Below are 26,476 nucleotides of genomic sequence, written 5' to 3'. Positions count from 1 at the left end.
CCAAGAAGAGAGAGGAACACCAAGAGAGATATGATGCCAGACATCACCCTGTTCCCAAGAAGAGAGAGGAACACCAAGTGAGATATGCCAGACATCACCCTGTTCCCAAGACGAGCAGGAACACCAAGAGGGATATGATGCCAGACATCACCCTGTTCCCAAGGGGAGCAGGAACACCAAGAGGGATAAGATTCCAGACATCACCCTGTTCCCAAGACGAGCAGGAAAACCAAGAGAGATACGATGCCAGACATCACCCTTTTCCCAAGAAGAGAGAGGAACACCAAGTGAGATATGCCAGACATCACCCTGTTCCCAAGGCGAGCAGGAAAACCAAGAGGGATTGAATGCTCCAGTGATACCCAAGGTCCTGTCAACGGCAAGTGTAATTTATGGTCTTATCAACACCAGCAGAATCGGGCGTACTGTCGTTGGCAAGAAGAGTATTGACATTTATATAAAAACGAATGCTCACACCAGCAGTCTTTAACCAAAAGGATCCGATACACGCACCAGGTGTTTTAACACACAAGCAGAAATCCCTTGTTGACTTTTTCACCCAATATAACAACATTTAAAGACACTGGATTCTGCTCGGAATGGCTAGCTATTTCCCAGGTGGATGCTGGGTGGAATGGAAGCCGCTTCCTGGTGCCAGCAGTGCAGAGGTGAGTTGGCAATGGCATGGCTGAGAAGGTGCCCACGCTTTGGAAGGACAAGGAGGAAGGCAATTTAAGGACATTCTATTCTGCCTTTCTTCCATTACTAGTATCACCCATCCTTTCCTGTCTGATCACACTCAGAATAAAGATGTTTTACGATGCAGCATCAGGAATGGGATAGAGGTCCATATACAGTCAATTAGACCTGGCTCTGGCCATCCTTGCCCCAGTTGCCATTTTAGCACAGGCACAGTGATATGGACGTCACTTGGAACCCTATCATCACCAAAACAACTTAACAAAACACTAACACCAAAACGATGTGTTGTTACTGCCAAGAAAAGGGGGTTAACCTGTGCTACACATGTGCCCAGACAACCAATGAATGCAGTACTTGAGGCAGCGGAAGCCCAGAGGGGCCACAGATAACAGGCCTAGTAAAGTCAACATCGACATGGTGCAGAGGCATTTCACCATTGGGATACTCAGAAAAAAGAGGTGATGTTGATTCTGCATCAGTCTAATGATAGTAGGATTTTTCGGCTACAACAAATACACTCAGAATTGGGTACATTTACCCCACTCTTTGGTAACAAACAGACACTATCAAGAGGTACTCTACTTATGACAGGCTCTGGCTATATGTCACAGATTTCAGATGGTACAGGCCCAAAGTGCTAGGGGTGTCTATGAAGCAAATCATTAGTCATTAGCATCAAAATTTGGACACACACACACACACACACACAATACATGATGGATACACAGACATCACATATAGGGCCTCATTACGAGTCCGGCGGTAACCGCAGCGGTAAAACCGCCTGGTTACCGCCGGACTCGTATTACCATTCCGCCTCTGTGATTCCCGGAATTACCGGGGCATTACAACCCCGGTTTTCCGGGAATCACGGAGGCGGAATGGTGTTAATCCCCATTCCCATTGAGTCCTATAGGACTCAATGGGAATGGGGATCATGGAAACACCGGCAGCATCTCGTAATGCTGCCGGTGTTTCCTCGTCCGCCTGCAGGTGGGCGGTGTTAAACCCGCCAGGTCAAACCTGGCAGGAAGATCACCTCCCGCCTGCAGGAGTCGGGATCAGGCAGTCCGGAAACAACGGTGGCGGCGGGTTTACCGCCACCATTATTTCCGGACCGCCTGATTTGTAATGAGGCCCATAGATTCCATAATGCGTACGGTGGATAGGGCACCACGTCTAAGTAATTGTGGCAGTGCTCGTGTAAAGAACATTCTGTGACAGACTACATTAATTGGATTCTTGTCTTGCCAGAGAGGGCCACATACCAAGGCTCTAAAGGGAAAAAAAAACAGTCAATGGCTTTAACAGAACATGGCCAGGTCTTAGGAAGCAAGCCCTCTGTGTGTTTCCAGGCATAGATACTTGCAGAAGGTGAAAGATCACTGGGGTAATCTTTAAAGCCAACGAGAATCATCAGGAGTACGAATGCGGCACGCGTTTGCTCCTCCGCCCAAGACACGTGTTCACCACGTTGGCCCATCTTATAAGTGGAGCCTTGATCAAGGCATGAAGGAACTCAAAGAGAGGATTTGACTGGATGATGTGTCTGACCAAATATTAGGTAAGTAATCAGGAGGTAGAAGAGGGGCAACAAGTATTTCTCCCAAATGCATGATTACACAGATAATTGCAACCCGACCACCTCTGGCGGAGTGGGTACACAAACCAACAGCGATAGGGCATACCCACATAAATGTCCTAAGTAACAAAGAGGTCAACAACACTGGGAACTGACTCTGGGTCATGCAGGCGGTCAAGCTTTTCCTCATAGGTGGTACTGGTTCCATTATGGCAACCCCAAACAAACAGGGGTCACCACAACTGGAAGATGTGGGGCTCATTAAGAAACTGATGGCCTTCCACTCAAATGCTTGGAAAGGGATTTTAGAAAGGAAACGTGCATAAGAGTAGGGGTGCCGATTTTGTTTGGTGACCTGTCGGTTTAATGAAACTATTGAAATGTTATGTTTTTAACTTGGAACCATTAACTGTGCCCCTTAGCCCGTGACCGTGCGCTCTGCAAACAGTATTAACCCCAAGAGGATGCAGTTTGATTTACATCCCAAGTTTGGAATTCTATCCCCGGGGAGGAATTAAACACTTCTGCTGGCAGGGCTCAGAGGCTCTCTGTAAAAGAAGGGAACTTCGAGGCAATATTAAAATGTTTCATTGAAATCACAAATCAGTACCTGTTTTCCATCCTGAGTTCAGAGCACCTGCACCACTGACTTTAGAAAGACAGTTGGTCTTCTGCCAAGTCGGCCTATGGATAAATGCAGGAAACATGTGGCTTGACACCCCAAAGTGGCCACTCTAAGGTTTTAGTTCCATCAGGGAGCATAGCCGAAAGAGAGATTGGCTGATGACGTCTCTTTCCGCAGATGACAGAGGATGCACGTGCAAGCTGGACCTCTGTGATTTATAAAAGGAACACATGGACATCAGTCTCTAAAGACGGCCAGATGCCAGTTGTCTAAGCAGGGACACGTTTGAAATCTTCAAAAAAGAGTTTGTAGTATCAGCATTATACTTGGTTTAAAGTTCTGTTGACCTATAGAAGGATGTGATGGAATGATTGATGGACAGATTACTGGTGATGCTCGAAGGGTTGAAATATTCCAAACATCATATAACCTGCCTTTAAGAGAATCAGCACTTCATCTCACAATTTCTGCATAGATTCCATCTTCTATATTATTGAAGTCGTCCATGCCTGCACGATATTGACACTATTTCTCCCTGGCCCTGCATCGGATTATACAGCTGCTCTCTGTTATTTAGCAGTAGATACACAGCAGTTGCCAGTCAGACTAACTTTGCATTTTTTCAGTAGTTAATGTTTTGTTTGTTAGATTTTGGAAGTTTTGTGAGCTTTGTACGTTTAAGTATTACCAATTTGTTCTTTATCATGTTTTTGGGTATTTGCTAGCATCCCAGTCTATTTAGTCGAGACAAATGTTGTGTTCAATGGTGGACTGGTCAATATTCATTGCTATTCGATGCTACTGTATTCATTAATTAATTTCTTCTGATGAAATTTGTTGGATTAAATCCTGCAAATGGGCATAAACTGATGTAATTAAATATCATTAGATAGTCTAAACATTGGTTGATATTTCATGATTGTTGTTTTACCATGTTTCGTTTTGCTGCTAAAATATGGAACAATATAGGGTTGCAACCTCCATTCGGAGGTACTGGAAGCTCAGCCTTCCATTACTTTAGAAATAAGTATAGAATAATTCCCAGTGGGCACATTCTCTGGTGTTTATTGATATTGATTAATAGAGATGGCAGAAAACATGTCAATGCCACCGAAGAAGGCATATTCACAGCAAGAAAGGCATCTTCAAAGATAAGATGGTGTCATGGACCGTGGACATGGTGCCTACTCAATTAAATGATTGGAGGAGGAAGGTTCCCAGATCTTCATTCTGGACTACATCCACATGGGACTTTGCAATCCGCGGATCTATGGGGAATTGTGGGGGATTTGAAGGAATGTCTTTACTACTTTGGGAGTCATTGCACACTTGAAAGATGACCAATAGGGTTTAAGTTAACTTCTGATGTTCCTGCTTCCATAGCCATGCTACAACACTGCCGCAGCTGATGCCGTTTATCCACCCCCTTTTCTTTGCTATCCCCAAAGAGAGAGGGAAGCATCAACCTAGGAGTGAAAGAACGGAAAACATGACTTTGGGGGGACGTCATTGTTTTCTCCAAAGAAGAAATTTCTTTTTGATCAAAAAGGGCGGATGAAGCAGTCTTTACATCAGCCATTGCTAAAAATTGCTAAAGTCTTTAAACCCACCCACACCATGCAACTATAAAAGCATGTTCAACCTATTTTTTAAATCTACAAGAAGCCCATTACATTGCATAATGGTTTTCACTGAAAAAAGTTTAACATTGCTAGAATATTTATTTCACTGTCAGCCGGGGCCCACAATAGAACAGAGAGTGCCATGAATTTGGCTGTGAATTAACTGTTCTGAATTTGACTGTGAATTAACTGTTCTCTTAAAAGAGCTTGGCATGGGCAGTTCCTATATGTACACAGGATGATCATGTTCTTTCAGCCTTCTTTTATTGGGTCCTTCGTGGGCGACAAAGGGAACACGATAAAGCCACGACTTCTCAGCAGTGAATGCAATGGGGCACCACAGGTTTGAGTGATAGGTCTCCTATTCTCTAACTAGGCCGTGAACGTTTTAGAGACTAACACAGGGAGCGATTATTTTGCCATGCCTGCGGATGGTCTAATCATGGGTGGGACAGCAAGTAAACACCTAAGACTCTCATATAACAAACAGAGCTGAACAAATCATGGACCTGGGTAGATTAATTACATATTACGCTTAATGCCAGTGAGAAGCATTTGAACTGCAATATCACGCCAGCTAACACTAACGCGGGTCTTGGGGCACGATACGAGAGGACCCACCACCCACAATGCCTTACTGCTTTTTGTTATGTATGGAGTCTATCAATAGGACTTTGAAGCAGCTTGGAAATTTGGGCCAGAGAAGCAAAGTTACCACTGCACGAGATCACCTTTGAAAATCTGTGTTCAATTCACGTTTATGACCAGGGATATTCAAGAACTGGAAACAGAACAATGACAAGCCAGAAACAAATTACAGGACACCGGTTGAGTTCAAACGAGAGGTTGAACCGGCTGCAGCAGCTTAGCTTAGGAGACCAAACCTATACATCGCAGGGTCACATGGGGATTGGGCAGAGGGCTGAAAAGTCATAGAACAAATAGAGAACAGGTCCGCACCCTTTGCCGCTGGAAAGGTACAGGTAGTAGACCCAATGTCATAGTAAGGTAGGGACAGATCTCATATGGGGGCAAGTCCATTCTGATGCTGGCTTTCAAGCCAGTCAAGGTTCTGAAAACTAGAATGAACGTGTGGGTGGACTGCACAGCTTTAGTCTGCATGGATTTCTTTCTTTCAAATATTACCATATACAGGAAATGAGATTGTTTTGGGATATTCTAGGGGTAATGGGTCATATTCCTTTTTCAGAAGAAGATCTGCCCATGCAGGGTGTGCTATTTGGCTTTATCTGGTGCACCACTAGGAAACTGCCCCCAAATCGGGTGACGAGAACAGTGACAAACCTGAAAAGTGTGGTTCCAGCTTCCAATTCAACCAAACAAAATACTCCAGGCATTCATTCACACATCGGCCAGATAATGCCATATATCCCTGTGCTCCGAGAAGGTCTGCAGGGTCTGCTTTGCCGTCAGCAGAACATAGATGTTTAAGATTTGGGAGAATTACATGAAAACAGAACAGAATTTACAGACACCGGCATACAGAGTGGAACACACAAAGGCAAAGACACAGAAGACAGAGGGCATTTTGACAAAGATTGTGTACGGAGACAGAGCACACATGTGGACAGAGACAGGAACAAAGCACTCACAGCCTTGGGCTTGTATGGCGGCTGAACTTCTTTGCCCTCAAGTTTCTCCCAGTCGATGAATCGGAAAAAGGCATGCTCCTTGATGTCTCGCTCGCCTTCCGGTCCACAACCCAACCGCTTACCAGGGTGTTTGGTCATGAGCTGCAGAAAGGAAAGACAGTTGACTAAACATTGTGCACAGTATTGATTTTGTGAAACTGATTTGTTCAGGAGCTGCGTGCAGAGATATTTTAGCTTCAGGGCGTGCAAAAGTGAAAGAGGGGAGATGAGGGGTCAAGATATATTTATTTATTCTATTATATTGGGCTTTTGTGAGGCTTATGCATCAAGAATTTGTGTTTCAATGTGACCACAGGGCAAAGGGCGGGAACAAGGGAAACAGCATGACAATGGAATGTTATAACAAGTGGTGAGCAAAATACAAACACAACAGCGGTCCTACTAGGCCTTGTGAACATTTGGATCGTGCAAGTGCAGAGAGAGCGAAGGGACAGTGAAAAGGGGTAAGTGCTAGAGGTTCCCACAGAATTTGAAGAATTTCAATATGAAGAATTTGAAGAATTTATAACGCGCACACAACGAACTTAATCGTGTCCTGGCGCAGGCGATACCATATAATCAGGACATGAACCTGGTAGAAACAGATGGCACAGAAATGGATTAATAAAGCCACAATCACCAAGCTTACTTAAATAGGTAGGTCTTTAAACCCGCTCTAAATCTCAACAGAGAGGTTGTCTGTCTTAGGCTCAGCGGAAGACTATTCCATGGTCTGGGTCTGACAACTGAGAAACAAAGATCTCCTCTTGAGCTACAATTTGTCCTGGGGACAACGAGAAGAAGTTGGTCTTCAGACGTAAGGACTGGAGTTGGTTGGTAACGCTTCAATTTATGTATCAGGTAAGCTGGTGCCAGCCCAATTAAACATTTGTAGACTAAACACTCCATTTTAAATTTGATCTGGTCTTCTACCGCTAACCAATTTAGTGATCGACAGACACGAAATATGGGTGTTCTTGGCTACATCAAAGATCAATCTTACCCAACAGAGCGGTGAAGTACCATGTAGCAATTGCAAAGGCAACTGGAAAGTGCCAGAGAGCCAGCCCGAAAGGCAACAGGTAAGTGCCAGGCAATGATCACTAGACAGATGCTGCGGGCGATCAGCACCCACAAGGACACAAAAGGGCCCACACCACCAATCACAGAGACTCTGGGGTTTAGCACGGGAGGGAGAGAGAGAAGGAGGAGAAGAAGAGGAAGGTATTGAGGTGCTTGCAGTGGCTCAAGAGAAAGGGGGAGGCTGTTCCAGAGGAGGGAGCCAGCCAAGGAAAGGGAGCGGCCGCCCGCTCTCTGCTTAGAGAAATGCTTGAAAAGCAGAGAGTTGGAGCCGGAGGATTGGGGGGATTTGGAGAGAAAGGTTGAGTTAGGGCACAAACAGAACACAGGTAGGGGTTCTAACCATGAGCAAACACAGGTATTGCTATCTGAATTGCAATGGCTATCGTTATCTCCCTGGGAGAAATCCAACTCAATGTTCTGGAGGTTAAGCGGTGGGTTGGCCTTGTCATTTTACTGGGATCCTGAGTTGGTGGTTAGGCATTGATGAACACATTGAGGATGTGCTTCGTTGGATTTCAAAATGTTTGGGTACTTTGCTTTTCTTTCAGCATGATCAGAATCTCCTTCCACGGGGTTGGAACTTGACAGCTAATGGCACCCTACTTTGGTCTGATCCATAGTGCCCCCTTGCAGTATTCTGAGAGTGGGAGACAGTAGGTAGGGCAGTAGACATCTTGAAGTATTGAGGTTCTATCTGCCAGGAGATAATATATGGCTCTGGTAGAGTGCATTGCTTTAAAAAACTGTTTTTATTTATAGTAGCAGGACAAAACAAGAAGAAAGCCACACAGCAGCAGAATAAGGGAGTCCCATTTTATATTGAATATAGGTACAAATAGTACATAGCGATTCAAAACAATCAGTTTCATGACAAACAGCACTCATTAACAACAATACAGCTCATTTTAACCAGCCAGTGTTCCAAGAATAAAGTACTGCAGCTTATAACTGTGGTGGTAGCAAATAACGTGTGTGCTCAGGCCCTCCCGCCTCCGTGTTCATCAGATAGCTTCTTAGGTAGCTCCAAATATCTCTGGGTCTGGCTCCTGGGGGTACTATTCCACGGTAACTCTCCTGACACTCATGGCAGAGTGTTTAAAGGTGAATCCTTTTGGCGATTCTGAGCCATCACAGAAGCAGTAGGGCTGCTGATTCATGGTTGAGTTTTTCACCCCGAAAATAATTGTCTCAGTCCAAGACAAATTGTCTCTGGTTTATTTGGTGCTTGGAGAGTCCCAAGAACTGGCTGGTGCAACAGTAGAGCGTGTTCAAGACCATCCACCTGGTGGTTCTTTCCCAGGAGGGCAAGGACTTTCTTCAGGGCATGGGGTTGAAGGTGGGGGCGGCTTTGGTCAGCCAGTTGATTTTTGGAGGGAAACTATATTGCTGAGCCAAAGTGGATGCCCGTGGTTATTTGATGTAGGTCAGTGTTTGGCATCCCTAGATCTGACAGCCATTTGAAAGAGGATTGTAGGAACTATATTGATTAGTTCCACTCAGCCCTGCAGATAAGGGATGTATCAGCCACTTTTCTCCCTACAAATAGGCAAATACTAAAAAAAGAAAAATAGGGAGTGCAAATACTCTCAACAAAAAAATGGAAGCGGACACATCAGCTGCAAACCCCCCTGATTTCACCCTCACATTTCCATGGATATATTTGGACCAGTCGGACAGGTAGTGCCACAGGAAGAAAACTAATGTTACTGCCTGATAGGACGAGGTAAACATGCATAACTTTATGGGCATGAATAACTACGTGCAAAGACATATTTATTACAAAAACATGTATGTTTCTAAGTTAAAACATATTTTTACTCACTTATCATTTTACCCCCAACTTTAGATAATAAAATAGGCAGTAAAGTACTCCACTTCAAACTCATTACGCTTACGCTTTTCCTGGGTTAAAGGGATGATTTGAAGCTATCCAGTCCTGGATGGCTGTTGGAAACCGTGAGATGAAGGACGTGCTGGACTCATTGCCATACGCCTTGAACAGGAGCAGCCCCTCGCCCATGTAGAGTTGGAAGCATGTTAGATGGGACTCAAGCATCATCACAAGTGGTAGCACATAAGCATTACATAAGTACAGAGGGATTAGTGAGCACTGGGAACCTCCACAAGAGACAAGAACTTAACCAACAATGGGTTTTCCTAGTTTACCTTTTGATGTACATTTAGTCAGAAATTACTTGATCCATTTCAGTGGGATATCTTGGATGCAAAGTGAGCAAACCAGTCTTTACAAGATGGTGTGTGTTTCACAGTATCATGGGTGATAGATCGAGGAGAATCAGAACTCCAGTTTGGTTCTTTTGGAAAGCCAATGGTAGAGGTCTGTCTGAGTAAAGAAACTGAGCAGATTCCCTGCCCATGCACATGCCAAAAACAGAAGGGCATTGGTTAGCACTCTTTGGTCTGTAGAAGTACCGAGGGAACATTCAGCAAATTCAGTTAGGCTCTCCGGTGATCTGGAGGCATAAGGGTGTTTTGCTTTATTTACTTGTCATTGAGTCACTGCCTTATATACATGTTCACATCTAGCACTTCAGAATAAGGACTTGCAATGCCCACAAGCTCTCCTGCAGTAACACATTCATAATGCAGACCTTGCACACACCTCTGTCTCTTGCCAGCCAGGCCGGAGAGAATGGCCATTGTGTTCTCATTGCTCTCTTGAGGTGGGAAGACGCCGGAGGAAACAATCTAGGCATGGTCTTCTAAAAGCTAGGACACCAGCCAGGGTGCGGACAGCAGGGCACAGTTCCTAGCCATGTTTGTACCCGCCACTGGGCAGACCACCAGGAATATGATACCCCCAGCACTGCAGTTGCTTGGTGGAGAGATCCCTTGGACCCGAGAGTGCCAACGCACTAAGGTGTTAAGTAGGATGTAGACAGTAGGGCTCCTAACCACATTTGTGTGAATGAGTCTGGCTAAGTGTTTAGAAATGAGGATCCAGGCCAGACTGATTCCTTCTTTTGGAATGTGCCCCCACATTTGGTCCCCAGGCAGGTTCATAGCAAGTCACTAGCAAGCCACACGTCAATTACAAAACTTACAAACATGCCGCAGATGAAGGCATGAGGTAGGAACTGCTAATGCCACAGAATGTGAACATTGCACTGAATTCTTCCTACCCTTTGGATCACTACACTGCCGTGGGAGCACCTTATCTGACCAGTAAACATTATTATTAAGCCTGCTTTTGACCCGTTCTGCTGGTGGCAAGGTCCTACGTTTGTTTATGACAGTGAGCGTGGGGGTGATCCAGGGAGCAGAGCCCCACCACCCACTAGGTGATGTGGTTCTTGAGGTTGGCATGGGGCAGATCCTCTGGTCCCCTCCAAAACAACAGGGGCCTGGAAGATTTGACCGTACTATCGCTGCCAACCCTATTAATCAGCCAATAAGGAGGCAGGTATAATCTCTGCGGCACAATGACCTGCAAGATGAGCAAATAGGACCAGGCGACCATTTAATTCAGTTTATATATGAGGAGGCCACGTTTATTCGGACCAGTGAGAAGGAAAGCGAAGAACTATCAACCTCGATCCATAAAGGAGTGGTGCTCTCGTGGGCAGCACATCTTGATTGTGGGAGCCTGTGTCGCTAACGGATCCCCTCAAACACGGGAATAAGATCCACGTTCTAGTGCATATACACAAGAAAACAAATCCAGGATGGTAGTCCGGTCTATTACGGGTTTAGCCCACTTGAAGGAACGCATAATAGGTGGCACATTAAACTCATCTGATCCCTTGCCGTATAAATATTTCCCAGCTCAGAAATATTTCCCAGCAGGGCTATCAAACCATAGCCCAGCCCAGGAGGCAGATTTGGGGGGTCTACACAAATCGGAGGAAGCATTAGGGTGTGTGGATGATTGGGGCAGTGGAGTGAGCAGGCATGGAGACATGACGGCGCAGAAGTTGCTGGAGGTAGATAGCGACCATCGTGTGAAGAGGAGGAGAAGGAGAGTATGCTGCGGGGGCAGAGACAAAGTTGAAGGTGCAGTAGGAAGAGGGAGAGTTGGAGGTGCAAGAGGTGCAGAGAGATTTAAAGGTGCAGAGGATTTGTGAATAAAGTTCCAGGTGGAGGAGGTAGAGAGAGAGGGAAAGAGAAGAGTTTTGAGGAGAACATCAAGTCAAAGGGGAAAGGACAGAGGTTATAAACCAGCCTTTAGGAGGAAAGCAGGAAACACATTTGAGGAAAAGAGGGGCAAAGGGTAGCAATTAGTGCTGCTGGAAAGAGAAAGGAGAAGCAGACAGGATAAGAAGTAGAGTGTGGGGAACTTGTTGGCGGCATAGGACTATGCACAGTCACGCAGTGAGCCAAAAGCCATCCAACTGTTTTTTGGGGTGGTGGAAAGGCAAGGAAGTTAGCCAACATACACCGAGAATTGTTGGCAGGCCTATAAACTGGTCCACAGAGATAAGTAAACATTAGGGCTGGGAGGATAGCTCAGGGGCAACGCGTTTGTCTTGCAAACAAGACAACACAGAGCAACAAGGGTATGAATCCCAGACCCATGCTTATAGACTGGTCTTTGGTATTAAGCTTGTTCTAAACAATAAATTAGTCAAGCATTGATTTAATCATGAGGAAAATAAACGGGGAATGGGTGAAAGGGTCCAGTTCTGGGGTAAGAGCAGCAGCACAGCACCAACCCCATCACATAGAGCACTTTCTGGAATACTGCACTTCTACTGGACACTGTGGGCACTCTTGCAAAAGAGCTTGGCTCTGCTGCAGGAGTGACTGGTCCATCTTAGGGCTGACCAGGCTGTGGCCATGGGAAGGGACCATTCAGAATACAGCATGCAACTCGTCTGAACCAGCTTGTGCCAAGTCACTGAGTGATGTTGCTAAAAGATGTGAAGAGACTGTTGGGGAAAATGTGCCTTGGACCAAGAGGACTTTGGATTTGTTCACCTCTCTTCCCCTTTTTATATTGGCCCACATTTGTGTTAAAACCCCAATGAAACCTTTGTTGAATTGTATCCATGGGTTACCTCCTCTGTGTAATCCATTCGGCTTCATGATATACTATACACAACTAGGATCATTCCTTTTGTGGGCTGAAATACATGCACTTCAGTCAGTGCACAGATGTAGTCGCTGCTGTCTGTGGGAGTTATTGAGCTAATGATGTTGCCCTGAATCAGGGCATAATGGTAACATATTCTGAAACCAAACTCTGAGATCAATCTTAACCCAGTTACAGGAGTTTAGTGCTAGCAGCCAAGCACACTTAACATTGATCCGTATTTGATACACGGTCTCCGGTGCCGCAGCACTGTGGTTTGTCTACATTATCGGCACAAAAGCAAAGGGGCATGCGAGCCGCCCCACAGTCAATATCAAGGACACTGTTCAGATACAAGGACAGCAGACCTGTACACAAGTCTATCACTACCTCACAATTGTCTGCATCCCCCGAAGTGCAGTTCTGGTGCATGGATTATGAGCTCTATGATGAGTGCCTCTCGATGCCATCAATGTAAAAATTGATGCCACACATGCAGGTATTTCAGCACTAATGCATTCATCTCCAGAAATGCCCTACTAAGTAAGCATGTGGTCACAGATTGCACAAAACCTACTCCAAGCCTCAGAGATGGTTCAATGCGTATTATTGAATTGTGAACAGGCCCTATAACGGCCCTCTCTAGCTCCTCTCAAAAGACCCTCCTCCTTATCCCCGGTGTCCCTAGCCCTGGATAGTAGATAGGATACTGAGGGTGAAAAAGTCGCTAACAGGCTAAATAAGCTTTGGTGTCAACCGAAAAGGCATGTGACCTTATCTAACTAGAATCCCTCACTGACTTCATAGCTTTCCCGCTGTTAGCTTTATAAGGCCTATGGGAGTGTGGCTTGCAGTCCCCCCGCTTGATTTGATCTTTCCGTTGTCACGCTCACTTTCTCCCTTTCGTCACCTCTCTCTACACTCCTTCAGCTCCTCCCATTTCTAGCTTCTTCCCTCTCCTCCTCTGTCCCTCCGATTTCTCTTGGACCTTTAAGGCTTTGCCTCCACCCTTAGATGTTTCCTCCCTCCTCTTCACTACTACTCCCTCGTCCACACTGCCACTCCTTCCTCCACACCAATATTCCATCCTCCACACTACTACACCATCCTTCACACTACTCCAACTCTAACTCTGTCCACCTCCTCTGTCACAGTCCGTTCACTCAGTTGCGTAATCACTCCTTACATTATCTCAACTGTCCACACTATCGCGCCATCACACACCACAGTCAGACAGTCTTTAAAGGAAATCAGCAACAACCCCACCCACAGCAATACAACTCGATTAGAAAAATATGTATTTGAACCAGGATACCGACCCCGCTAGACCATTTCTTTCCAAAACTTCTGCACACCCAACCCACGCAAAACCTCACACAACCATCTCTCGCCCAGCAAACCGCACAATCTTAACACACTGCATCACAATGAACAACACACAAACAGCACCTACAGCACACGTGGTCTCCCCCGGATCGCTACTCACACCAAAAGCTCACTGCATGGTCTATACTGAACTGAAGCCGCCAACAACACACCACTTCTCCCTCTCTCCTACCCCCTCCTCCCGACTAACCGTCCCCGCCCTCCTTGTTTACAGATCCACCAGAGTGCCTGGGGACCAACTCCGTTGGTGATGGTGCGCTATATAAATACCTTTAACATTAACATAAGACCAGTCAAGTTGTTCAAAATGTAGTAGACTAAATAAACATTAAAAGGGTTTTCAGGTTCTCGAGCAAAATGTTTTTTATTCAAATATTTGAACAGTAAAATTGGTCACAAATGGAGCACTGATTTTCAGGTGTACTTTGGGATTCTGCCTGGGGATACTATTCTCTAGCATGGGGCTGGTATGGATTCACATGCTCATGAATATTGCCCGTCAGGGATTTCAAGGAAGGGCTTAGTACAGTGGACCACTGCTTCACTCCGAGTACCATCATGGAGAAATACGGTAAGGCTAATGGGGGGAGATTCTTTTTGGCTTTTTTTAGATTTGGAGAAAGCATTTGATTTGTTTGATAAAAACATAGTGTGGTGTTATCAATTTATTGTGGTCCCTAATGGTTTATTAAATCTTATCCAACTATAATAAGAAGACATCTCAACGTCTGTCCGATATACAATATCGAGGAATTATACATTGTTTTCCCCCACCAATAAAGGTGAAAAGCAAGGATGTCAGTTGACCCCAATTCTTTTTTTCAGACGTTGATTCTAGTACTTTTCTTAATCCACCTTCTCTGAGGGTACAATTTATAGCATGCTTCTTTATGCTGAAGGCACAGCTATTTTAGACTTGACACTGTCAGGTCTCCAACAGGGCCAGCTAAACGCAAATTACTATTTTGGGAAATATAATATAGTTTGAAATTAAATATGATAAAAACAAAAATGATGGTGTTCGGGAAAAGGGTAGCTAGTTTTTAAATGAAGTTAGAGACGAGCGGACAGTCTCATTGTTATTTGAGTCTACTCTTCCCAAAGAGCAGTGTTTGGGTCAATCATTTTAAGGAGACGGCTGAAAGTGCATCATTAAGGATCAAAGGGCTTTTTACATCTGTATTTCACGTTTGAGGCATTCTGATGGCACAAGTGCCCAGAGGTATATATGGCAAATATCTGTTCCATGATTTCTATGGCACCGAAATCTAGGGTGGTTCAAACTGTCATGTCATGGAGGGGTTGCAAAATAAATTCATGTGCCAAAAAGCAGGTCTCCCTGCAGATACACCTGGCAGTGCCTTATGAGGTGAATTGTGGCTGTTCAGTGTGAAGGTTTTGGGCGACTTCTTTTTTTTAACTTATTTTTAAAATACAAATCTAGGATTCTCATGGGTTGCCCTCTTTAGCTTTATATGCAGACTTAGTACACATCTAAGATGGAAAGGAGAAATCTGTGATATAAGATCCCCAAAATGTTGTGGGACTCGTGCTAATGGTACGTTTACATTTGCCCATCCCATCATTGTATTTCTGTTTTACATGAGCATGGAGATGCATGGCAGCTATGTTTTGTATAATTAATTGTAATGATCAGGGTTTAATATATAGCTTGTTTGAATATGTTAAAGCTGCTTTTTCATTTTGGGCGTGTTCAATGTGAATTTTATGAAATATGATACATGTTTTAAAATGTTGGTAACTTAATGGAGACATACGATTAAATCAATATTGAGTAATACTGGTCATTCATTACACGGTAGGTTTTAAAGATCACTTCACTGGGGCTTTGGAGCTTATCTCCTAGGAATTGTTTTGGCATCTAATGGCAAATAGTGCATTTTAAAGCTCCCGAGGCCTGTTACATTTGGAAAAAAGTGGTTAGGAATAAAAATAATACTTTTTCTGAAGGATTTGAAGCCTCTTTTCTCCGCCCAAGATTTTACACAAAACATAGTGGCAATCATTGGTCAAAGCATTGAGTAGTGTGGCAGTGTTAACTAAGTATTTGGATTCATTAATTGGCTTGTTAATTTACATTTATCAATAGTAAATTAATTGAATTTGAATATAGGACACATTAATTGTGAAATATGTGGCATGCCATTTAAATTATCTGCCCATTATCCACATGCCAGAATTGAAGAGTATCAAACAATTACATTTTTTCCACTAGAACACTATGTAGAATAATTATTGGTGACACTAAAATTAATATTTACAATCCATATATTGCATTGTGGCATCAAACACAAACCTCACTTGTACAAAAGGCAGTGCATTAAAATTATTATTAAATGTAAGTTGGATATGCATTCCACTTATGTGTCCATTATGCTTCTACTATCTGTACAAAGGAACAGAATATAATTATTTTCTCCAGCACACAAACATGGTTCATTTATTTTGCTCATTAATACATTTTTTAGCTGGGCAAAGAATCTGAAGATGACAGGGATTTAACAATGACACTGCTATAATAAGTCAGGACAGTTACTGAAGAATGATTTGCATGTTGGCAACAAACTCAAATCTTGCATGTATAAAAATAAGCCCGCTGCAACCACAGCAGACTCATTGGCCAACATTCTCGCACAGTTAGTTAGGGTCAAGACGCAAACCAGTTGAGTTCCAGTCAGCTGAAATGCTGAGAGTGGAGGTTTTGTCTGTTAAAAAATGGGTGGCATTGCATTCTTTGTATAGGCTCCTCATCTCTGGATTGTTCCACCTCTGTCAAAGGATCGTGGAAGGGTGTGAAAAAATGGATGTTCTTCAAAACAGGGTAGTGGCTCAGCATCTCATGTCAATTTTAATTTGCGAGTGCTAAGAAACCTGTGTCAGACCTTGCAAATTCTCAAAAATCCTACTAGACCTGTTGGGCGAGTGCCTTCGTTTACATACTCGACCTAAGAGAAACACACTTGCCCCATGGTGACAGGTGACAAAACAATTTATTGGTGCTTACTGTAAAATTGTACATGTCACCATAAGCACACTTCATGTTCACTTTCAAGGAAGAAAGATGCAGGCACCCAGAAGCCAGCCACGCACAGTGAAACTTTTATTTGCAATTTACTGCAAACAATATTTACTTGCAGTGAATGTTAAATTCGTTTCAAACATCCCCATACTTGCTAGCAAGGTTGAGTGCCATGCAAATGGTACTCGCCCTTCATAAAATCTCCTCGACTATGCGAGTGGGGAGTCGATTTAGCAAACCCTGCTATGGGTGTACATGCATGTTATACAAACACCAATGCAATTATACATTGGTATGAGATGTTCTTACTATTATTATTTCCGCTTTATGATGTGTTTTAGGTTAGTGTTGGTATCTTGTGCCTGACGATCGTTATTGCTGGTACTCCAGACTACAAAAAGCATAGTTGAGGATTCTGCTACTCTTTCCAAGGGTAACGTTCAGAGCATAAATGTTTTCAAATGAAAACACTTTGTAGAAAATTCACATGGAGGGAGTAGCAGAGAAAGCATTACATTTTGTGTAGTCTACCAAAACAGAAGCAATGGCCGCAGAGGTGTACTGGGCTGCAGCTGGAAACCAGGAGGCCTACTATAAATATGCCAGAGAACATAGTGCACAAAGGGCACCAAAACAGCCAGCCAGGAGCCGTTTCCATATCAATTCTTTTGTGAGTTTGGTCAAACCTTCATGCAGCCCTCCATTCAGAATCAGTGTCAGGCCTTTGGGGGGGAGGCGGGGTGGGCTGGCCATTAACCATACTTGGCAAATGCCCAGTTTGCCACATGCAGAAATGACTACAGGTAAGGTCCCCCCAGTGATTTAAAGCTGGGTTACTGCTGTGGTAGGCATTCCTACACCCTCCCATCCTTCATCCCAAGGGTGGTCTCAAGAAAGAAATGCACTGGCTTCTTGTGGTGCCTGCTCATGGGTATGGAGCCCAAGCCAAGGGGCTTCTGAATTTGAACAACCCTTGCTCAACCAGCTGGAGTAAGGGAAGTTTTGGGAGAATGTTGGTTGGATACACAAAGGAGATTGAATATAGCTAAGTGAAGGTTTGTGGATCAAAGGCATGAACTTGGTTTGTTCTTGTAGACCTCAGATCGGTGGCTCAGAAGTGTTTTGAGGGTAAAGCGGGACCAGTGTTTGAGTATTGTTTAGAAATGTTGACATTGACCCAGTTCAAGAGACTATTCACAACACATAGTAGCTGCCATCAGCGACTATGTCTGAGGGGTGAAAAGCAAGCACAAGAGATGGAGGGGTTTTCTAGCAGTGTGTCTTTGAGGGAAACGTTTCACCACCACTTGCCCAGAATAACAAATTGAGGCATTGCTGATTAAGTCAGTATTTGTGGGTGTCTGTGGGTAAGACCCCTCAAGGGACTGGGGTTTTGCTGTGGCTCTGTTCTTATCTTTGGCACAAGAGTTGGTGGCATGTGTACATTGCAAAAGATTGGTGGTGATTTTATTGGGGACTGGATTTTGGTTTCAGTGCTCTCGTCTCATCTAAATCTGTGCACCTCTAGTTATATACAGTTGCAATGGAAGTGCTCAAATGACCAATTTGAGAGGTCTTTCACAGCGCCTGCACTATCTTTGAGGAGCGGTTTGAAGTTGGCACATTTGAAGGCTTGTTTTACTCTTCCGCTTGAAATTAACAGATTAAAGAGTTTTAGGTAGTATTCTGATGGTGTACCCTGCGTAAGGATCGATTTGTAGAGGTCTGGTGGGCAGGGGGCTATTGGGGAGTCTGCATTGTTGCTTTTGTTCACCAAGCTGCAAAGTATTTCTCTTGTTCAACCTCTTCTGTGGTCATGGGGTTGGTTGGAAGTAGTGAATGGTCTGGTCGATCAGTCTGCTTTGTATGATCCAATGCATAGTTTTTGCGAGGGCATCAGTGTGTCATTGCTTCTGGGGGATTGCTCATCTAATTTACAATGTTGAATAGTTCTTCCTGAGTTTTGGTGGCTTTTGTGATCCGGTTTATTGTAGTATTTGTTTTCGCTTTGAGAATTTCAACTTTGTATGATCAGATTTGTTTTTAATATGTTATTCTTTTGGCTTGGTCGTAGTTTCTCCTCCATTCTTGTTCTAGTTACCGGTTTGTTATTTTCATTGCTTTGAGGTGGGGCGTGAACCATCTCGCCACTGCTTTCTTTCCTGATGGGATGAGGTTTTTTTTCAAGGAGATGATATCTATTGTTTCCGTGAACCATTTCAGGATTAGTTCTTTTGTTCCGTTTATGTCAGTTGCATCTAGGGTTTCAATCGATGGCTTTGAGGATTCTAGTTTTTCTTCTAGGTTAATGCTTTTGATGGTTCTACAGTTTCTTTTTCAGGTTGGGGGGTGCTTTTGTGGCTTGTTGGGTTCTTTTGATGGCATATGGATCACAGAGGATATAATGAGGTGGTCACTCCATAGTATTTGGATTGGTAGTGCTGGTGTGATCAGGTTTTTATTTGCGAAGATTGCATCCAGTGTGTGTCCTGCTGTGTGCGTCGCACCTTTTACCATCTGTCGTGGTTTCATTGTCTCAAACTGCTTAGTAACAGATTTGCATTCTCTTCTTCAAACCACATGTTGAAGACTCTGAGGGTGATCAAGTGATCATGCTTAATGGCCAGGTTCATGATTGCTTCTAAGAAGGTGTCTATGAAGGTTGTGTCTTAGGTTGGCAGTTTTCAGATGAGTATAAATGCAAGGTTTGTTTGTGGGGTTAAGGTCAATTGAAGGACGAGGGATTCACACTTCGGGATGTTTATTGGGACGGCTGTTTTTATTTTGAGATGTTCTTTGAAAGCCACTGCAAGTCCTCCTTCTCTTTTTCCATTTTTGTTTGCCTTTATGCATTTGAAATTGTCAGGTAGACAGCTGTGCAGTATGACTTTGTAATTTTGCATAGCCAGGCTTCTGTGACAAAAAGGATGCCTATACCCCGTCGCAAAGTAGATTGTAGAACTCTGTTGTGTGTTTGGACATAGATCTGAAGTTGATTAGGTTGCAGTGTATCTTTAGATTTATAGTGGTCAGTTTTGTTCTTGTTTGTGTCTTTAGGTGGAGTTGCTGGTGACACTCATTCTTATCCTCAGGATGTAGGTTGTGTACTGTTAGTTCTGTTTTGTCATTAAGTAGGTCAGTTAGGTTTTGTATTGGATTCACATCTTGTTCTGGGTCCACTTCTGTTTCAGATTGGTGTTCCGAGTGGTCCCCCTGGGTTTGAATGATGCATGGAGTGAAGGTATCGTCTCCTAATGTTCTCCTGTTTGTTTCCGCCTTTTCCCTTTAGATTTCCGATATCCTGCTGACGTGTCTAATGATGAGGGAAGTTAGTTGCTGCTTGGGTGAGTGGTCTACTGTGAGGTAAGATGTTAGGTACAGTGATTTATGTCTTGTTTTCAGGGTGGTTCTTTCTACTGTCGGGCTTGTTGTGAGTGTGCGTTCCATAGCTCTATTGGAATTTGCTGGTGTGGGGCCCGGTGTGATCCATTTTGCGTAGTCTGTCACTGTGGTTTCTCACGTGTCGTCCTCTCCTGTGGCTTGGCATCTTCTGTGCTTCTAAGTCTTCTATTGGTTTTATTTTGAATACTTGGGAGCTCGAGCTATCTCATGGTTGCAACTGACTTCCTGTGATTCTGAGGTTTGATATTTAACAATAGTGCGTCCTTTGGTTTTATGCCCAAGGCAGTCCTTGCTGATTTGGGGGTTTTCTTGTGTCACTCCTTGGGTTTCCTTTTCGGTGTCGGGTGTGTTTTAGATCACTGTTGTGATTTCCTTCCTGGGAGTACGAGTTGTTCTCTTTAGTAGGGGGGTTTTGTACAGGATTCTCAAAGCCTAAACATGGAGCAAATCTTCAGCTACATCTTGGAGCATCTCTCGGTTGCTCTAGAGTGAACCTTAGTGAAACACATTTGCACATGAGCATCTCAAAGATGCCCCTAGCAACTTCAGGTTTGCTCCAGCTTTTAGCTTTGAGAAACAGATATTCAGCAGCAGGTGCACATCTGCGATGCTCACTGGCATCTCCTGATTTACTCCAATTCAAATCTTTCAGAATCAAGCCCTGTGCATCTTCAGTGTACTGGGATCCAGAGTGGAAGTCGCTGCCTGGTGCATGTGGAAGTTGTCCTGCTAATAATGATGTCCGCAGACATTGACATGATAATGCTAACATGTTCTGAAACCAAAACCAGAGATCAATGCTAACCCAGTTACATCGGTTTGGTGCTGGCAGCAATCCACAAAGTTAACATTGATCCGGGAGCTGATGCACGATGCAGGGTTCCGTAGCTCGCGGGTGTATGTCTGTTATCTGTGCAAATCAAAAGAGGCATCTAGACTGCAGAAGTCTGGATCCTTCAATTAGGATCCACAAGCAGGGCTATTTTACTTTCTGACTGAGACACGGCTCACAGTGAGGCACCTTGTTTGGGGTGAAACATTTATGTAAATGCCTCTTGGATGCAGTGTCGTCCCATATTCTCCCTTACATCGGCAGGGTGTTAAGCCAAGGAATTTGAAGTCTATGCATGTTACATTAACATTACCGCTTGCCTATGCCTCCACACAAACCTTGGGGCAATCTAGTGTTAACTATGCTGGTTACCTGATTTCCCATGTTTAATGTACAAATGGGATTGTTTTTCATTAGTAAATTTAAAAAAAGATGTTTGATTGAAGATACATTTCACGATCGATGAACTAGTTACATTACTCTAGTGGGAAGGTCAGAGCATAAAACAACAAAAATTAAGCACCATATTCTTGTATGGATTTCATTATTATTATTGATGATCTATATCAAACTAAATGTCATACTCCTCCAGTTTCTAAGCACCGGACTGGGTTACAACCAACGAAGAACACAATAACTTATTCCCAAGGCAAACATGTTAGCCCCCGAGCTGTTCTTGAAGCCTGCATCGATTGTCAGAGTGAAATAATCCTACTTTGTTAATCGTTTGACTTCCCACACACCCCTCTTCTCATAGTGTTTTCATTCATGAAGTCACATTTATTTATTTGTGCTGTGACGATCACTATGTTGTCTTGTGATTGCCTTCTGGATTGGGTCAACGTGGAGGTTTGGGCATTACATTGATAAGCATATATTATTCTCAGATTGGTCTAAAGCCTTGGTTCTAGAAATGTTTAATACGTTCAGTTGTATCTCTTAGACTCCCACCCTACAGACATCAAACAATAGAACTCTACCCCTTTAGAACTATACTCATGGCTCCCATCTGGACCCAAATGCCTTCAGGGCTTTTGGCACAGACCACGTAGCAGCAGACCTGCATAAGGTAATCATCTTCCTCCGATCTGCAGGCATCAACACAAAGCTATCTTGCGTTCCTCTGCCCTCACCACTAACCTATTCCCCCTTTCAGATCAAGCAGATTACCCGTAGACCACGCCAAAAGGGATCAGGCACAACTTACTGTGGTGGCATTTTCACCACATTTTTTGGCATATCTATGTGAGGCAAGCACCCCAGACCCCCACCCCCCCATGTCCTGACTAGGCTGAAATCAAAATTAAAATACACCCTTAGCCTACACGCCCCCTAAACATAATGCTGTGAAAAGATGTGTTAAAAAGCTAGTTCATCAAATGCAGTGAGTTGATCAGGGACCATGCAGAAAGCAGCAGTGCAAGCTAAACATCACACTAGCATAATATAACACGCTTTGCGTTTGGTGTTCAAATTACCTTGCTAGAAGATGTTTGTAAATCGTCACAAAAGCTTAAGGGTTGTAAAGAATCCTACGGATCCCTCACTGAAACCCTGCCTAAAGTCTCTTCCCAGGTTGCCAGCGAAAAAGGCAGATGCTTTCTGATCCTGACCTTGGGGCTGGTGTACTGCGGGAGGGCCACCTGAAAGGAGACAATGCCCAGGGTGGTGAGGAGATCATGTGGTATTTGTCCTTTGAAAGGGAAAACCTTTCCACGTTACCAAAACAGCTAATGGCGTATTGTCATTATAATGTCTCTGACTCACATATAAGATCTAGGGTTCTGGGCACAAGTGTCATAACATCTGAGCAAGCCTTACCAAAAGAAAGATCCTTCAAGGTATTTCAGGATAATCACCCTTCTTACTTCCAAAGGTATACTGTAAAAGGATCTAGAACAATTTAATTAAGTGAGATGTCATCCTCTCTAATAACAAATTCTAAAGAACCAACTTTAAAAATGTATAAGGGGAATAGAATTCTAAGCCAATACCTAAAAGAGCTCATTTGGTTGATGGGGACTACATGTCAAATATTCCCATGAGTACTGGGTCGAGGAAGAAGAGTGAAGAGGTATATTGTAGCAGTAGTCAGGCCAGTAAGCCTAGCAGCCCACACCTTAAGGGACCTGGGAGGCATAAAAGGCCCCCTCAGGTGCAGGCAATGAGAAGGAGCTAGAATTGTAACTGGGGTGCGTTGAGTAGTAGCAGAGGCAGAAAGAAGAAGACACACTGTTGGCTGTTAGGCAGGAATTGATGTAGAAACACTGTGAGAGACTACACAACACGTATCTGCTTGGTATTAGGTATAGGTCTGTACTAAACAAGTTGGTAGTGTGACTGAGCAGCCAGGCCTATCTCAAGATGGGAAAATGTGATCTGTAGAGCTGTAGCAATGACATTTGCAGATATAAGTAACCAAGTAACACTTATACTCAAGATTTCAGTTATCAATATTTATTTATTTATTTAAAATCAATGTTTCAATAAGCATTATTTAAAAAGGGCAAGACATGTAACAATCAAATATACTTTTAAATACTTTTAGGGACTCAGCACAAGTTAGTGGATACTCTTTAGATATGCTTTTTACACACTTCCTACACCCAGAGGTAACTTCATTCACAAGGACATTATTGGCATTTATATGTCACTAGTTATACTTTGCAGATTCTGAGGTTTCAGAAAGGAAAGGTAAAAGGAATGAAAAAGGTTAAACAGGTTCTCAGGGCATCTGAGTATACTTAAATCTTTCAATGAAATCTAGACAAGCCTTTGCAGCAATAACAGTCTAAAAACAAGTTACCACCTATGACGGACAGAAATATCAAAGTCAATGGACTAGAAGAGTCTGCTGGGAGCCAGGACAGCCAAAGTCAATTGGAGCACAGTCTATGGAGCGGAGGCACTTCATAGTTAATAAAAGTCTTGAACACACAAAGTTAGAGAGTTTTGTAGAAATCACTGATAGGGTCGCAAGCTGTTACACTTGTGAAAAGCAGAGTTGGAATCAACTCCAACAAAAGTAGCCAATGCAAGTCCCAACTGAGAAGAGCACAGCTACAGACACTGAGGTAAGTACCCCACGTCTAAACTGTACCTCTGGTTTGAAGAAGAGTGGTCGAGCTGTATTCTGTCCTGTTGCAGAAATGCAGATCCTGGGTTCCTGAGCCTCAGTCGTGGGGACAAGAGGGAGGTCGTCTGGAGGACTCCAGCAGCAGCAATATGAAGATTGTGAGCAGCTACGAGCTCTTTTTGAATCAGCTGCACGTCGCGGTTTCAGCACACCGTGGATCTCGTATACCAGTTGGGCTTCCTTCACTCCTTGAGTCCTGCACTCTGGTGAGGGGACTCGAGCTCTCGTCATCCTGCTTCTGGAGGGTCCTTAGGAGACCCCTGGAGCTTCTGGCCAGATTTTCAGATGTTTCACTCGACTACGGATTTCTCGACCCCGGGCACTCGCTTCTTGCAGCAGCGAAGAACTACAGCCAATCAGGGAAGATGGTCCAGTGGAGTCTGTCTCAGGGTTAGTTGGTCCCACTAACCCAAAGGAAGAAGTCGTCCCTTCCAGTGCTTCTCTTGTCGATAAGAGAAAGGAGTTTCAGCACAGCAGCAGGTCTTCACTGGGCAATTCAAAACGTCGAGGTGGATGCAGCAAGCTTCATTCATGGTTTCTTCGTCAGATGTTTCTCCCAGTGGTCGACTCTGACTCTAGTTCCAAAACCCTCACCTTTTAAGCAGGTTTCTCCCATTCATGCACAGCCTAGGCTGTCAATCACACAGCAGGGTGGCCAATCAGCACTGGTTGCATTCGGAAACCTCCTTCACATCCTCCCTCACATCGTTGCGCCCGGCAGGGTCAGACCTGCTAGGCACGACAGCCCCTGCAGGCAGACTTTTAGTGTGGCGGTCCGTAAACAAGGGTGCCACTAAGCTTACCCGCACCCTTGTTTCCAGACCGCCACACTAGTAAGGAGGCCCCATATCTGCAGTTAGAGAGATCACACGCATTGCCCAAGCCAAGAGTATTCCCTTATTGAGATTGAAGGCAGCCTTTCCCAAAGCCAGAAAATGGTCTAACAATTACTGGGAGCCCAATAGAAGTTCAACCTTGCCTAAGATACACGTGTGCACGCATTGCCTGAAGCCAAGAGAGTGGCACCATGGCTTCTGTGTAATCCATTGGCTAACAGTTGGCAAAGAGGTAAAGACTAAACTGGGGCAGGGAAACCGCTCATGAACAATATTGAAGTTGACTCAACCTATATTGACAGAGACTGGTGTAGAAAGAACGAGGTGGGTTGAAAGGGCAATCTTGGTTATTATCATGGTGGCAGACGGACAAGATAGGCAAAGAGGCTACCCCTTTTGAAGATAGATATTCAGAGGAAGAGTGTCTCGCCTATTTGAAGGTGTTACAGTGTCTTAAATTAATCTTGTCAAAACCTGTCTTTTAAAATACAAAGTACTGAAGCTGCAGTGGTATAACTGGTTTTCAGTAGATGCAAGAGTTCAGTAGTCCAAACGAAGTGGAATGTTTTTAAGCCAATGAGAATGTCCTCATGGAAAAAGGTGGTAGAAGTGAAGTTGTTGAAGTAGAGGCATCAGAACTGAGAAGTCATCCTGACAAATATACCTTCTAACCTGAATAGACTAATAATTACTGTTAACCAAGACTTTTGTTCCATTAACATTTTAGAAGTCATATTTTTGTTGAACTGTGTCAAGTCTTCTTGGATAACTGGAAGTGGTAAAAGGGCATTGTGGCTCAGAATAGCGCTGATGCTATTCTGAGGGAGTGCAAAGTCTTTATTTCATCAGAAGAAGAACTTTTGTTGTTGTTGAAACTGTGGTTGACAGATCTTTACCTTAATATTGGCTTTTCAAGAACTTCACTGAGACTTTGCTACCTATGTGCATTTCCTAATATTCGTTTGTCAAACATTGAAGCTGAACCTTGAATCCTGGGGAAGGGAGTTAACCCAGGTTGTTAGAAGGTTGTCGAAACACTGTGGATATTATTGCTGATGATACTTTTGAAATGCCATATATTTTCTGTTGTATTTGATGTTTAGTGTGAGGGCTAGAACTCCTGCGTTAGAGTGTTTCCCCTTAGTTTTGTTAGGTAGGGAAACCAACCGTAGAATAGGGAAAGTGAAGCATTTTGATGTCATTTCTATCCTAATAAAATTGCATATTTTGAACACTTATCAAAGAGTTGTCCACCTCGCATTGCTAACCCCACACCGGGCCCTTGGCAGGTCTCCTGCGCCGGGGCTTACCAAGGATATTAATCCAGATGGCTCATGCTGGATAGAAACATAGAGACTGAGTCCCAAAATATTTTCTTTCACTCTCTTTCTCTCACTCTTGTCTCTGCACTGCCGAAGACTGATCAGAGAGTTTCAGAGAGCCAGTCCGGGGTCGAATGGGAGACCCAAAACCTGCCACAAAGTCCTCAGACTCACTACAGAGGAGCAGTCGTGCGGAAGTAGCGGAGCTGCAGTAGCAGAGCTGC

At 44.0% G+C, this 26,476-nt stretch overlaps 1 protein-coding gene across 1 annotated transcript in view; it reads right to left on the bottom strand.

Moving 5' to 3' along the window:
* Positions 1 to 26,476, bottom strand: part of PRKCB (protein kinase C beta) — a 1,331,636-nt gene that overhangs the window by 42,301 nt on the left and 1,262,859 nt on the right. The window contains exon 16 of the mRNA XM_069647368.1: positions 6,145 to 6,285. Within this exon, the coding sequence (XP_069503469.1) occupies positions 6,145 to 6,285 (141 nt within the window). The remainder of the gene's footprint in view (positions 1 to 6,144; positions 6,286 to 26,476) is intronic.

Source organism: Ambystoma mexicanum, chromosome 2q, assembly GCF_040938575.1.
Source record: "Ambystoma mexicanum isolate Mex_15411 chromosome 2q, UKY_AmexF1_1, whole genome shotgun sequence".
In the NCBI taxonomy this organism is placed as follows: Eukaryota; Metazoa; Chordata; class Amphibia; order Caudata; family Ambystomatidae; genus Ambystoma; species Ambystoma mexicanum.
Note: the sequence above shows the minus strand (reverse complement) of the source record. Positions and strands in the feature narration are given on the sequence as shown.